This window comes from Schistocerca cancellata, chromosome 10 (assembly GCF_023864275.1).
Source record: "Schistocerca cancellata isolate TAMUIC-IGC-003103 chromosome 10, iqSchCanc2.1, whole genome shotgun sequence".
In the NCBI taxonomy this organism is placed as follows: Eukaryota; Metazoa; Arthropoda; class Insecta; order Orthoptera; family Acrididae; genus Schistocerca; species Schistocerca cancellata.
In genome coordinates, this window is record NC_064635.1 from 203,775,594 (window position 1) to 203,791,288 (window position 15,695).

The 15,695-nt window shown below is 43.4% G+C and overlaps 1 protein-coding gene across 1 annotated transcript in view; it reads right to left on the minus strand.

Annotated features, from left to right (window-relative positions):
• The window catches only part of LOC126106265 (uncharacterized), a 1,253,536-nt gene extending 1,238,870 nt beyond the window's left edge, over positions 1-14,666 (minus strand). The window contains exons 1-2 of the mRNA XM_049912489.1: positions 14,632-14,666; positions 13,715-13,775 (exon numbers count right to left, since the gene is read on the minus strand). Coding sequence (XP_049768446.1) covers positions 13,715-13,775; positions 14,632-14,666 — 96 coding nt within the window. The remainder of the gene's footprint in view (positions 1-13,714; positions 13,776-14,631) is intronic.
• Positions 14,667-15,695: the final 1,029 nt, after the last annotated feature.

Sequence of the window (15,695 nt, forward strand, 5' to 3'; positions counted from 1 at the left end):
CCGAAAAACTTTATTACCCGCAGCTTTCTTGTTCTTGCGGAACTGATGTGGGAGCTACAAATGTTTCGCCAGATCATAAATTAATTTTAAAAATTATGTGCACGGGCAGAAACAGTTTTCTACATGCTTAAGATGTTTTATTATCTCATCTTCCAGGTGACCAGTGAATGTGATTTTAAATATGACGCCACAAAGTTTTGTACATTCCCAGCTTTTAAGGTCTGCAACATGTTCTCTTAATGAACTCTGAGGAACAGTACACTGCTCTGCTGGTCCCCTGATGCTGAACATTCCAGGTATTCAACGTCGGCAGCTTATTTCATTGTCTCCTCATCTCTGTTTGATTTCTTTGTAACTGGAATTCTGAGAATATGTGGAACTGAGTCTCAGTCCAGGATTGGGTTGACACAATAGATTTTGAAAGACTTACTGAAATATGCGTATGTTTTTTATGGAGGTGATGGTCTACAAATGGTTCAAATGGCTCTGAGCACTATGGGACTTAACATCTATGGTCATCAGTCCCCTAGAACTTAGAACTACTTAAACCTAACTAACCTAAGGACAGCACACAACACCCAGCCATCACGAGACAGAGAAAATCCCTGACCCCGCCGGGAATCGAACCCGGGAACCCGGGCGTGGGAAGCGAGAACGCTACCGCACGACCACGAGATGCGGGCGATGGTCTACAGCTTTAGCGTATGTTAAGAACTGCGTTGTGCAAGATACAGCTGTAACAGTATATTTTATTAGAAACGATCGATTTCGGTCAAGGGTCAGACCATCATCGGGTCCAAAAGTCCGTAAGATTGGTTAACAAAGGCGAGCCGTGGTGGGACTGGCGCCTGTAGTATCTCCGACATGAGCACGATCGGTTTCCTAGTACGGAGCTTTGTCTTGGGGCTTTGGCCGGCTCGGGATATAAGCGAGTGCCGACCGCGAGTAAGGAGGAAAAAGGGCAACGCTTTGAGAACGGAAGGCGGCGGTGCGCGAGTCGGCGATTGGCTGGCGGGCAGAAGCGAAGGCGGCGTGTCTGAGGGCGAGCGGCGGTTGTCACGTGGTTATATTGGAGGCGGCGGGGGTTGGACGGCGCTGTGCGTTCTCCGCCAGCCTCGTGAGCTGTGGATGTGTCCGCTTCCTTGGAGGGACACGCTGTAACGGTCTCGCGAAGTGATGGCCTGACACCTTCGCAAAATCGCCCCAGCGTCAAGACACACAGTTAAGTACTGTAATTACTAAGAGCGCTTATTTAACTGTGACTGTGATCGCTCTTGGTATAGTAAGACGTTGCCGAAAGCGTGATCTTATGTGTGTTAGATTTCATTTGATGCCTCTTACTAAGCGTGTGCTCTGCTTCCGCATAATACTGATGCATTTGCAGAATGTCACTTCATTAGCTATTATTAGCAAGTGTTTCATTTGCTTACGGTTAATCCATGTCAATATGTCCTCTGCGGGCAATCTGAGTTTTCATTTACAAAGGTTACCGTGTTGAGCTTCGCAGGCCCACTCAAGGTAGCCAATATGTGATTCATTAAGTCCTAGTGAGTGTCGGTTCTCGTGAGCCAGTTCATTGCCCACTCCTAGCGTTTGTTTTATCAGGTACTGTTTCACTTAAAGAGAGGACTTGCGAGTGACATTAGTTATTGTTCAGCCTTGATTTTATAGTGTTAATTTACTAATCAATCTTGAATGTTAAAAGATAAGAAAAGTTTTTTTGGCTTCCCGTTGTCGGGTGTGGTCTGTGTTTCAGTGAGCTGAGGCAGCGGGCAACCGAAGCGCAGAGCTTCCCTTTAGATGACAAGTTTGGCTTCCGGGCGCTGGACTTGGCCTGCGCTCGTGTGTTCCTCTTCGGTAGCGTCTGCTGGGCTCACATTTGGTGACCCACTCCACTGCAAACGGAGCCACGTCTTGGTTCCAAGTTAAGCATTACTTCCCTCAGTCGGCTCCACCGTTCGTGGTTAAGCTTCCGCATTGCTACCTTGGGCCTTACTTCTGTTACACATTTTTGATTGTACAAACTTGTAACTTTATACGCCCTTAAAAGCGCATCTTACAAGCCAGTGGGCATTTGAATAATTTCGTGGTTCGCTCTTCAAGGTTCTCTAATCTAGTAATTTGTAAGATTGCCCAAGTTACGTTTTAATAAATATGTTCTAAGTATTCGTGTGAAAATTGAGGCTGTGTGTCCACTGTTATTTTACATGTAATGTTAAAGTAGTGGAATTGAAAGGGTCTTAAATAACGTGTCTTAACTACAGTTGTTTTCTTAAAGTTATGGTCAAATTCAGCCTTAGTGGCGTTTCCAATGTTTATGAGAGATCGTTGGCTAACGATTTATTAACTTTATTATAATTTTATGTAATGAGTGCTTCGTAAATAATCTTGTCTGAGTGTCGTGTGTCAATTTTTATGTGAGATTATTTTTGGTAGTTAATAAACACATTGGAATTGAAATGTCCACTTTATTGGGTCAGCCCTTCCACTTCCTTTAGATTTAAAGGTTAAACAAAGCAGGTGTTAAGTGAAAACGTTCCAAAAGGAATACTATGTTATTCGTTATTCGTTCTTATTTTAATCAGCATTATAACTTTTTGGTTAAACTTTCCAGAAAAGTGTTCAAAATTCCCTTGAGGATTACCTGTGTAGCGCTAGTAACAACAGATGTTCAAATAACATCGGATTTCTCACCACTAATAGGACAAAAGTAGACTGAGGTGATTAAAGGTCACAATACCTTGTAATATCGTGTCAGATCTCACACTGTCCGGCGTAGTCCACCATATCGACGGTTCATCGAGTCAATAAGTCGTTGGAAAATCCCTACAGAGATATTGAGCCATACTGCGTCCGTAATTGGAAAATCTTGCCGGCGTAGCAACCGATGCACGAACTGCTATCTCAATTGTCCCGTAAGTGTATGACAGGATTCATCATGGCGGGCGAACTCGGTGGTCAAATTATTCGCTCGATTTGTCAGTCGCGAACAGCTGTGGCCCGGTGGCAGTTCCATCGTTGTTTGGGAACATGAAGTCCATGAATGGCTGCAGATGGTCTCCAAGAAGCCGAACATAACCATTTAAAGTTTATGACCGTTCCTGTTAGACCAGAGGACCCGCACAGTCCATTCCACGTGAACACAGATCACACCATTATGGAGCCGCCACCAGCTTGCCCAGGCCTTTGTTGACAACTTGGGTCCATGGCTTTGTGGATTCTCCGCCACAATCGAACCCTAGCATCAGGTCCAACCAACTGAAATCGGGATGTATGTGACAGGGCCATAGTTTCCCAATCGTCTGGGGGTCTACCGATATGAGCACGAGACCAGGGGAGGGTGTTGGCAAAGGCGCTCAACTGCTACGGTCGCAGTTTCGAATCCTGCCTCGGGCATGGATGTGTGTGATGTCCTTAGGTTAGTTACGTTTAAGTAGTTCTAAGATCTAGGGGACTGATGACCACAGATGTTAAGTCCCATAGTGCTCAGAGCCATTTGAGCCAAACGCACTCACGTAGGTCGTCTGCTGCCATAGCCCTTTAACGCAAAATTTCAACACATTGTCCTAAGATATAAGTTCGTTGGACGTTCCTAATTGATTTGTGCCGTCACGTCAAGCAGTGTTGCTTGTCTGTTAGTACTGACGACTGCACACCAACGTCGCTGGTCTCGAGCGTTGAGTGAGGGCCATCGGCCAATGCAGTGAGAGGTTGAACTGTGAATTTACATTCAAAATCTTTTCTTCAGTAATTTACTTTATTTACTAGCGATTCATCATGAACATTAACACATTTAATCACACTAGGTGAGCGTGGATGTAGTTGCCAGGGAGTAACTGATGAAAATCAAATTACCTTTAACAAATGGGAATTTTATTCATAAGAGCCTTTTCAAAACATATTTAAAATTTGTAAGCAGAAAAGTACCCTCGAAATATCACGTTACAATTTTATTTAGAGGCAGAAAGAACAATACTGACAGTATGAGCCTTCGGGCTGAGAAGCTTGCCGCTCCTTTTCAACTCGGCCGTAGTCACGACCGCTCACAACGACCTGTTGTAAGTAGGCTGTTTATGTTTTCTTATTGGTAACGCCACGTAGCGCTCTGTATGAAAATCACTGGCTGTGCTGTGTGCAGTCTGTGGCCAGTTTGCATTGTTGTCAGCCATTGTAGTGTTGGGCAGCTGGATGTGAACAGCGCGTAGCGTTGCGCAGTTGGAGGTGAGCCGCCAGCAGTCGTGGATGTGGGGAGAGAGATGGCGGAGTTCTGAAACTGCTGGCGGTTCACCTCCAACTGCGCAACGCTACGCGCTGTTCACACTCAGCTGCCCAACACTACAATGGCTGACAACAATGCAAACTGGCCACAGACTGCACACAGCACAGCCAGTGATTTTCATACAGAGCGCTACGTAACGTTGCTAATAAGAAAACATAAAACAGCCTACTTACACTGTAAAGACTACATTGGTGCAAATCTACAACACACCAGATTACTTTAAACTAAAAATTTTAACAACTCACACAAACACATTAACTACGCACCCGGTAAGAGGGATGAAAATGGTACAAACACCCACACTAAGAAATTATTTGCCACCGAAACTGCAATTTATTTTTAGAAGGACTCTTACGGTGGAAGGGTGGCAACTTTATAAAAAATGACTATTGAAATAAAACCCATAAAATTCAGACTTACATGAAACGTACAACATGCTGTACATTACGCATATACCGCCGCGCAAGATGATAGGCAAGATAAAAACCATGTTTCAGCAATTCGGCCTTTACACCTTAATTCTATAAATTCGTTAACACCGAATCCGACAAACGTGACAGAGGAAGCTATCAACTACGGCAGACCGACAGACAGACAGACAGACAAACACTAACTGCATAACAAATGCGGACGAGAGACAAACGAGCTAGCTGGGGACGAGAGACTGACCAAGAAAACAATTAGAATTTAACAAGTAAATGAAACAACATATCACCAATCACTTTACTTTTAATAAACTGCGATGTGTGGCGAAGACCTCGCGCAGCACCCCCAAAACGCTCTCCCGAACCGTCCACTGCCAGCCGCTTCAGCGGACGCCGATCTCCCGTCTCACGGCGTCGCAGCTCGCCCCGGCCAGACCGATGTCGTGGGTTGAATCCTGTTGCTCTCGTGTCGGCCGCGAAGCCACTATGCCTCGCTATACGGCGTGGCCCACTGGACTCACGTGGCGACCTCACATGCGCCGACGCTCAAGACGGACAAGTCACCTTGTGTCCAGTGCGCGACTGACGAACCGATCGATCCAACCGCCAAGGGCCATTGCCTGAGCAAACTCGAGCAGACTGACGGCCTAACACATACTAGCACTCCGGAAGACAGACTGACAGACACTGACTGCCCCACACTGACCCGGCTGACCAACTGACCAGATTCCCCAGAATGAGGGACTCCGACTGCCGAGCTCATAGCGCCCCTTAAATGCACTTGAACAGGCAACTTTCCCACCAGAGGGGGACACCAAAGCTGCGATTGCCACAGCCGCGGCACCGCCAGAAACGGAAGGCGACTGCTTCACACTACGCGCTGCGGCGCGCTCTTCAAAACAGCAATTTTTCCCACGTCTCAGGGGTACTGTCTGAAATTTGACATTCTCGGCACACTCTTGACACTGTAGATCTCGGAATATTGAATTCGCTAACGATTTCCGAAATGGAATGTTCCATTCGCCTACGTCCAGCTACAATTCCGCGCTCGAAATCTCTTAGTTCCCGTCGTGCGGCCATAATCGCATGAATCACCTGTTTACACATTCGATCAATCCCTTGTCGCACACTTTTGGTAATATCTCAACCGTGTGGCTTGCCGAAGTTCGTATTACCATATGCGTAGGCAACCCGCACGACCTTGTACGAGTTGTGCATCTCCTCAGCCGTTTGTCCTGCGGATGTAATGGTTTCGGCATGAATATTCCGCAACACGGCCTCCGGATTAGTGCGTGCGCTCCGCGGAGGGCATGCATTAGCCCCGGACACTGCGGGGGATCACGCGTGGCCTTGTAGAGAGGCCCTCCGAACCAAGGTGTAGCCTGTCCCACGTACACAGGCGTCCGCGGGGCAAATGCACGCTCCGGCAAACGGACGCCCACGCGCGGTACTCGGTCACGAATGAAATGAAACGATTCGGCCGTGTAAATTTATCTAGCCGCTGTCCCTCTAATGGAATGACAAAACCGCAAATAGTGGAACGCTAAACGTCTACTATTTGCTCGTCCACAGAAATGTCCGTGCCATCGTAGGCTAGACAGGGGGATGGTAATTGAAACGTTTTGAGACTAATGCGGTGATCGATATCACTCAACTACTAAAGGACACGTGAATGATTCGAACATGCCCTTTTGGACTTGGTTAGGGAAACACAGGAATACTATAATGTTCCTGAACCACATTTAATAATATTTCATTTGTGTCAATCTGGTGTGACATCAGTATAGTGCCTAGTCAAAAATGCAGTGCTAACAGTGTGTGATCTGCTGTTGGAAAACATGACTTTATACCATTTTCACGAAAACAATTTTTTTAGAAAAAAACATGTGGTTATGTAATTAAGGTTTCAAGAAATGATTGAGTGTTGGAGATCAATGTCATCCTTTCGTCCTTTTTGTTTTGCTGTCTGTCTTTTGTCTGGTTTGATGACACGGCCTCGAATCCCTCTTCGCGCCTACTCGTCATCATCGATTTCGTTTAAATTTATGGTACATGCAGGGCTTGGCCAGAAATAAAAATGACAGATGCGGTAGCTCCAGATGGCCTGTATATCAACAGTAAGGAATCGAGAAGCTAATTGAATTTTGCCTCTAATTAACGTTAATACTGACAAAATATCTGTCCCGGAAATTCCAAACATACGAGAACGTTTTAAGTTCTGGTTTGGAGCCGCATAATAAATTACAAAAGAAATATTTTTGTGTGATATAGTTATGTTGTTGTTGTGGTCTTCAGTCCTGAGACTGCTTTGATGCAGCTCTCCATGCTACCCTATCCTCTGCAAGCTTCATCATCTCCCAGTACTTACTGCAACCTACATCCTTCTGAATCTGCTTAGTGTATTCATCTCTTGGTCTCCCTCTAGGATTTTTACCCTCCACGCTGTCCTCCAATGCTAAATTTGATGCCTCAGAACATGTCCTACCAACCGATCTCTTCTTCTAGTCAAGTTGTGCCACAAACTCCTCTTCTCCCCAATTCTATTCGATACCTCCTCATTAGTTATGTGATCTACCCATCTAATCTTCAGCATTCTTCTGTAGCACCACATTTCGAAAGCTTCTATTCTCTTCTTGTCCAATTAAGTTATGCTGTGTGCAAAACTCTACCAGGCGGCTTCCTCTTTCATTTCTTAGCCCCAATCCAGATTCATCTACTATGTTTCCTTCTCTCCCTTTTCCTACTCTCGAATTCCAGTCACCCATGACTATTAAATTTTCGTCTCCCTTCACTACCTGAATAATTTCTTTTATCTCATCATACATTTCATCAATTTCTTCGTCATCTGCAGAGCTAGTTGGCATATAAACTTGTACAACTGTAGTAGGCGTGGGCTTCGTGTCTATCTTGGCCACAATAATGCGTTCACTATGTTGTTTGTAGTAGCTTACCCGTACTCCTATTTTTTTATTCATTATTAAACCTACTCCTGCATTACCCCTATTTGATTTTGTATTTATAACCCTGTATTCACCTGACCAGAAGTCTTGTTCCTCCTGACACCGAACTTCACTAATTCCTACTATATCTAACTTTAACCTATCCATTTCCCTTTTTAAATTTTCTAACCTACCTGACCGATTAAGGGATCTGACATTCCACGCTCCGACCCGGAGAACGGCAGTTTTCTTTCTCCTGATAACGACGTCCTCTTCAGTAGTCCCCGCCCGGAGATCCGAATGGGGGACTATTTTACCTCCGGAATATTTTACCCAAGAGGACGTCATCATCATTTATCCATACAGTAAAGCTGCATGCCCTCGGGAAAAATTACGACCGTAGTTTCCCCTTGCTTTCAGCCGTTCGCAGTACCAGCACAGCAAGGCCGTTTTGGTTAGTGTTACAAGGCCAGATCAGTCAATCATCCAGACTGTTGCCCCTGCATCTACTGAAAAGTCTTCTGTCCCTCTTCAGGAACCACACGTTTGTCTGGCCTCTCAACAGATACCCCTCCGTTGTGGTTGCACCTACGGTACGGCTATCTGTATCGCTGATGCACGCAAGCCTCCCTACCAACGGCAAGGTCCATGGTTCATGGGGGGGGGGGGGGATATAGTTATAAATTAGCAATTTTCGCAAGTTTTAGTTAATTTTTTACCATCAAACCTTGCTTTTTGCCATATTTCATGATTCTAACTCAAAGGGAACTACTCTTCAGGTTTTGAAGAGTGATTTTCCGAGTATCAAAATGTCTGACATAAATGGTCGTATCTTTTTAATTGCACTGACTAGGAAAGTTATATTTATTACACTGTCAAGGGCCATAGCCCTTGTACGTGTCAGGAATTTACACTTGATAAGTCTAGCCATTCTGGAGAAAAATTGTTTTCTAACAGTCGGACAGACAGGCAAACAGACAGACGGACAATAAAGTGATCATACAGTGAAGCGCCAAAGAAACTGGTATAGGCATGCGTATTCAAATACAGAGATATGTAAACAGGCAGAATATGGCGCTGTGGTCGGCAACGTCTCTATAAGGCAACAAGTGTCTGGTGCAGTTGTTAGATCGGTTGCCGCTACTATAATAGCATGTTACCAAGATTTAAGCGAGTAGCGATGGGACGCAGCATCTCCGAGGTGGCGATGAAGTGCGGATTTTTCCTTACGGCCACATCAGGAGTGTACCGTGAATATCAAGTATCTGATGAAACCTCAAATCTCCCACATCGCTGCGGCCGGCGAAAGATCTTGCAAGAACGGGTCCGACGACGACTGAAGAGAATCGTTCAACGTGACAGAAGTGCAACCCGTCCGCAAATTCCTGTAGATTTCAATTCTGGGCCGTCATCAAGAGTCCGCGTTCGAACCATTCTACGATACATCATCGATATGGGCTTTCGGAGCCGAAGGGACACTTGTATATCCTTTATAACTGCACGACACAAAGCTTTACGCCTCGTCTGGGCCCGTCGAAACCGACAACGGCCTCTTGATCCTATCGAGTGGATGGACGGGTACGGGTGTGGAGACAATTTCATGAATCCATGGACCCTGTATGTCAGCAGGGGACTGTTAAAGCTGGTGGAGGGTCTGTAACGGTGTGGGGCGTGTGCAGTTGGAGTAATATGGGACCCCTGATACGTCTAGATACGACTCTGACAGGTGAAACGTACGTAAGCATCCTGTCTGATCATTTGCATCCATTCGTGTCCGTTGTGCATTTCGACTACTTGGACAATTGCACTGGGACAAAGCGCGTCCAGAATTCCTACAGACTGGGTCCAGGAACATTCTTCTGAATTTAAACACTTCTGCTGGACACCAGAGTCCCCAAACATGAGCGTTATTTAGCGTAAGTGGGATGCCTTGCAAGTTGCTGTTCAGAAGAGATCTCAACCCTTCATACTCTTGCGAATTTATGGACAGCCTAACAGGTTTCATGGTGTCAGTTCCCTCCAGCACTACTTCAGACATTAGTCGACTCCATGCCACGTCGTGTTGCGGCACTTCTGCGTGCTCGCTGAAGCCGTACACGATATTAGTCAGGTGTACCAGTTTCTTTGGCTCTTCAATGTGTAAGGATTCTGTTTTTACTGATTCAGGTACGCAAATCTACAAATTGCATTTTTGGCGTAGGTGGAGGAAGACATGAGCCATTTAAGTTATTCTAGACGCTAGGCAGTGATTAGCGCAACGGTAATCGAATGGTCGCAGGTTCAAGTCCATAATGAGAATTATTGAAATTTTTATATTTTCAATTTTTATGTTACTTGCACTGTAAATAAACCGAAATGACGCTCGGTATACTGTATTTATTAAGATTTTCATAAAACACACGAAAAGAAAGGGCAAGGGAAAATTTGGGATTACAAATATATTTTCAGGTACGGATTGTAAGGCGTACACGATAACTTCTTGTACTCCTATAAAATTAGATACTTTCATTATTTTACCGTTGATAACTTACACGTGCTGGAGCGATATTCATCGTAAAAACACGCGGAAGCAGCAATTTTCACGCCATCTTGCGAACGTTATAAATGCAATATTTTTAATTTTATTTCGTTGTTTTAGTGTTTCTATAGAGAAGGTTCTCTCCCATCGAATAGTTCGACAGGAAACCACGCGTAACTTGTCACTTTGCCTTATACGAAGATAGCTACTGATGCCGAATGAAACGTATTGTGAGGCAGTCTTCTCGGGATGCGATTCTCTGGGTGAGATAAGAGACGTCTTGAAGCTTTCTGGTTTATTTTTCACCTGAAGATAAAAACAGACAATGCAGTTTTCCACTAGCGGGTTGCATTTGAGGGAAAACCTGTCTTGAAAATTTATTTGCAATCCCAAATTTTCATTTGCCTTTCCCTTTCACGCTTTTTATAAAAATTTTAATAAATACAATATATTCAGACTTTTTTTTTGCAGTGCAAGTAAAGCAAAAATTGAAAATAAGAATGAAAAAAATTCCGCCAAGGAATTCGATCTAATCACCCTCGGATTCCGGTTCTGCACTTTTATCGCTGCCTAGAGGTTACGCTAACGTAAATGGTTTGTGCCTCGCCCATAAATGTTATTTTACGGTTCCGCACCTCAATCAGTAAAAACGGAACCCTTATAGGATCACCTTCTTGTCTGTCAAAAACTCTTTCCCTCTGGTAAGGGTAGACCTATCAAATCCAAATTTAAGTGACATATTAGGCCTTACAGTCCCTTGGCGGTGTAATATTCTGAACCTACGTCAATGCAGATACCCGCAAACTGACTCATCAAAAGCTAGAGGCCAGTTATCGTTGCCACAAAATGATGAAATTTGTCAGTAAGTAAGGTTTAACAGAAGAAGTAAAGAAAAAATCCGAAAAGTAATAATTTGTAATTATATCACAAGAAAAAATATTTCTTTCGTCTTTTGGTATCCAATTTAAAACTTGAAATTTAAACATCCTCGAGAGTCATGTAATCCCTGGGACCGATATTTTGTCAGTATCAGTGTCGACAACAGGCAAAAACGTTCGAGATTCTCGATTCATGAAATAGTTTACCTGTTTCCATACATAATTAAGTCTATACGGAACCCTCATCGCGCAAGTCCTAATCGCACCTGGACGATTTACTTTCTAAATGCTTCGTCATCTGGAGCCCCCACTTCCGTCACTTTCATTTCTGGCCATTTCTGCATGCAGCGTAAATTTATATGAAACCGGTGGTCACGAGTGGGCGTGGTCCCCTTGGCAGAGTGCTACTTGCAACTTGACGTCGTCAGTTATTTGCTGGATGTATTCCAATCTCCATATTTCCCTACGGATTTTACCCTCTACTGCTCCCTCTAGTACCACGGAAGTTATCCCCTGCCATCTTTGATAACCTCTGAATGAATTCGTTGCAGTCGATGATGGTGGAGTGTATATCCGGTTGTGATAGGCGAAGATACATTTGCGAGATCTGCATCGGTGTAGATGACGATCACATTTCACTACAACTGCATTCTTCAATACAATATAAACGCAGAACAAGACGAAACGTATGTGCAGCTATTTCGAGATGTGAATTCGAATGGTGAAACGTGTGGCGTCGTCCGAAGTGCCAAAGCGAGGTTGGTTAGTACCTCGCAACGCAACCGAAACAGACGGTGGACGCTGCGAGCCGCATCGACGAATGAGCAACCCCGGCGTAGCCACGTCCACAGATCTTTCGCCACGCCGCCGCATCGGTTCTTCTACTTACGGCAGAGCACCGGACCGCTCTGCCCTAGCCAGCGATCATCGGCTGAGGAGAGAGCATCGTCTTCTTGTAGGCCAGCTGTGTGACCGACGTATTAGGCAGACCTCAACGTGAAAGTTAATCTTAAATGTGCCCTGAGTTATATTTCGTCTGTACTGGGTGGTACGCTAATGTTCAGAGACAGTTGTAAATACTCGTGACATTCCTGTGGAAATGGACTGTACAAATTCATCTTACTAAGGTTTGAAGCTCCTCTTGATGTTTTTCCGTGTTTGTGATTTAAAAATTGGGTTGTTTTGAAAAGCAGCCTTATGTAAACACAATTTTTTTTTCGTATTTACCCCAACATGTTTCGACACCTATGTGTCATCTTCATAGGTCGAATTTTATTTCTGTAAAGTAAAATACCAAATTAATAATAATGTATCTATTGTAGGTCTAAGAATTACTATATATGCATTTTGCTTTGTTTTATTTAGACGTCCGTCTTACAATTACATCGCTAAATGAAATACATTATTATACATCGCTTTTTGACCTCCATTTCGTCGTTTTCTGACAGCGTGTCATCTGAAAACTAGCCATGAAGGAAATTATCCTGTATATGTGAAAAACAATAATTTTCATCATGGCTAGTTTGCAGATCACATGCCGTCAAATAACGACGAAAAAGGGCACAAAAACGGAGGCATAGTAATGCAGTTCATTTAGCGATGTAATTTTAAGATGAGCGTCCAAACAAAACAAAGCAAAAGGCACATATAGTAATTCTTAGGCCTAAAATAGATAAATTATTATAAATTTGATATTGTACTTTACAGAAATAAAATTTGACCTACAGAGGATGACACATATGTGACGAAATATGTTTGGGTAAATATAAAAAGAAATTGTTTGCCGAAGGACTGTACAAAATTTAGTGTTCTTCCTACCTACGTTACAATAAAGTAAAGAACATTTTAAGTGCTGTAGTATCCACTCAGTCTCCCCCCAGGCCAAAGTAAAGAACCCACCATTCTAGCAAGGAATGTATTTTCGTCTGGTACAGCAAAATGAATAAAACGATGGGCGATACTGAACAATTTAGTGATGAGAAAGAGGCTGCACAAGTAATAAAAGCTTTTTTCTGAAAAAAACACAAACATCTGCAGTCTGTACTTACAAGACTAGATTTTAGCAGGAAATCGAATTACTGAATTGTACTAAAATTTGACAAGTTCCAAACTAAAACTTTTTTCACACGCAACGTGTATTTCATTTCACACGAAAAATTATTTCCGTCTCCTAAGCATTATGTTAACCGTTTTTCACAGAATTAAAAAAAGAATAGCTTGTTCCTTTGTCTGATTAAAAGCTAATGTTTCATTTTTCGGTGGACGTGGTGATTTTCGTGAGTACGTTTCGTGGGAAAGAGGTAGGTGGCTCAACAGAATTTGTCTTGTCTGTTTTTCCTATGAAGCAGGATAATATTACACGGTTTGTTCAATTATACAGAGATTCTGTAAGCAACACAACCGTATAAAATCTGAGCTATTAAAGAAAGTATCTTATGAACGCGTCGCCTATGGCAACGTCGCTGAGTCAGAAAAGATTCGACCTCCGTTAGGTGTCCGAAAGGAAGAAACCGCAACGGGACTACCAACTCTGATATGTTTCATGATGACACCATTTTTGGCACGAATCAACACAGCTCGGATTTGCTTTAAATACCTGGACAAAAATTGCAGGTGTTACTTAAATCTCTGTGCGTTCCTTCAAAAAAAAAAAAAATGTGCTGTATATTACTTACGGGTACCATGGGAGATGGCCCCTGCAGTGGCAGCTGTTGGTAGCACTGACGCTGTTGCTTCCTGAAAAACAGAAAATAGCAGTGTAGGTCCAATACCTACTGCAAGATTTCTCTGCTATTTCTAGATCTACATATACTACAGACCACTAAAATTGCAATTCTTGTAAGGATAGTTAACTTCTTCTGCATTAACTTCTTGTACTCTGCGTCCACAGTTTCTGTGAAAACTTCAAATTGCGCCATTTTCTGCTATTGGCTATAACATCTTTTATTGCGCTGTTGCAATTTCACCTGATGTACCGCTGTCGAGCATCTACAAAGATGTAATACAACAGAACAAGAAAAACATTATAGGAGTACAGCAGCATGTACAACAAATCAGCACAATTACAATCATAGTATCACCAGCATTGAGGTATCTTTTAAGATACAGCAAAGGGTACAGAAATGTAGAGTAATGAGCAGTTTGGAAGAAATTTACACATACTCGTATAGCGCTTTCAAAGATCAACCAATAAATTTACTCAAGAAACAAACAGAGCTGAGAAATAGGTAATCTTTAGATTTAAAAAAAATTGTTCAAATGGCTCTAAGCACTATGGGACTTAACATCTGAGGTCATCAGTCCCCTAGACTTAGAACTAACTTAAACCTAACTAACATAAGGACATCACACACATCCATGCCTGAGGCAGCATTCGAACATGCGGCCGTAGCAGTCGCACGGTTCCGGACTAAAGCGCCTAGAATCGCATGGCCACACCGGCCAGCTTTAGATTTCATTTGGCGTTCAACGTGTACACGCTTTTAGCTTTGTGAAAGCCCACTTTGCTGTGCATAGTCAGTTCAAGAGTACACTATAAAAATGGAGTATCATGCTCGGTAGTATCCTGCTGACTAGTTCCACTTTGATATACCATAGAGCAGGGCAGTGACCTGACACGAGTGCCATAGCGCTCTGCCTCGCTGCACACTTACCCCACTGCCTCGCCGCACACTTACCCCACTGCCTCGCCGCACACTTACCCCACTGCCTCGCCGCACACTTACCCCACTGCCTCGCCACACTGAGTGTAAGCAGGGGAAGAGAGGGGAAACTTCGAACGCGCCGCATTTAGATGGCTGTACTGTCGCACTGTATGAGACTTAGTTTCGTATTTCACATTTCTCAACAACATAGATCACCAACAAAACAAATTACAATTTTATTCAATAAGTTTTGGCTCGGCGAGCGCATAATATAATTTCTATCCAATGCAGACTCAGCATACGGCAATGCATAGACGTAATCGTGACTTGGTTAGTTTCATAATCGAAGAAAAGTCTTTCACACAAATCTAAATGTTGAAGAACGTTTGCAGCCTTATTATGGGTTCGTGGAAACTCTACCTGAGGAAAGCGATGTAGATTTTTCTGGACAGTTTTAGCGTAGAAGAATTTGCCATTAAAAAGGATATTACAATGCAAGTCAATCAGTTTCATCTGCGCATGCATAGAGGCGCTTTCAACTAAAACGGTAAACGGTCTCGATAACAGATGTAAGATTGGCAGTATCCTTAGAACGTTTAGCAATTATCCTTTCTTCAAGGCGATAATGAACTCTTCCAACGTCGCGTTTTAACGGCAATGAGCTTAGGAAACTGGACTGTGTTTGCCAGAATGAGTCCTTTCTACAATGCCGTTTTCTTTTTAAACGTATCTCCCATCAAATCACAAAGAAGTTGTCTCTCACCTTGCAATGTCTTATTGTGGCTTGCGTGCAGTAACGTCCAGTTAATATGCGAGGTCTGTGATCCATTCCGCATATTCTAATTTTCGTTTCTGCACTTCTTTTGCTTCGCAAATCCAACGACACCGAGTCTTAAATACAAAAATCGTTCCAGCAGTACCTCTTAAATTGACCAACGTAATTCGCAGAAATATACACAGTCTCTATACTGTTCATTCAATTTCATTGAAAACTGTTGAAATGACAGCGAAA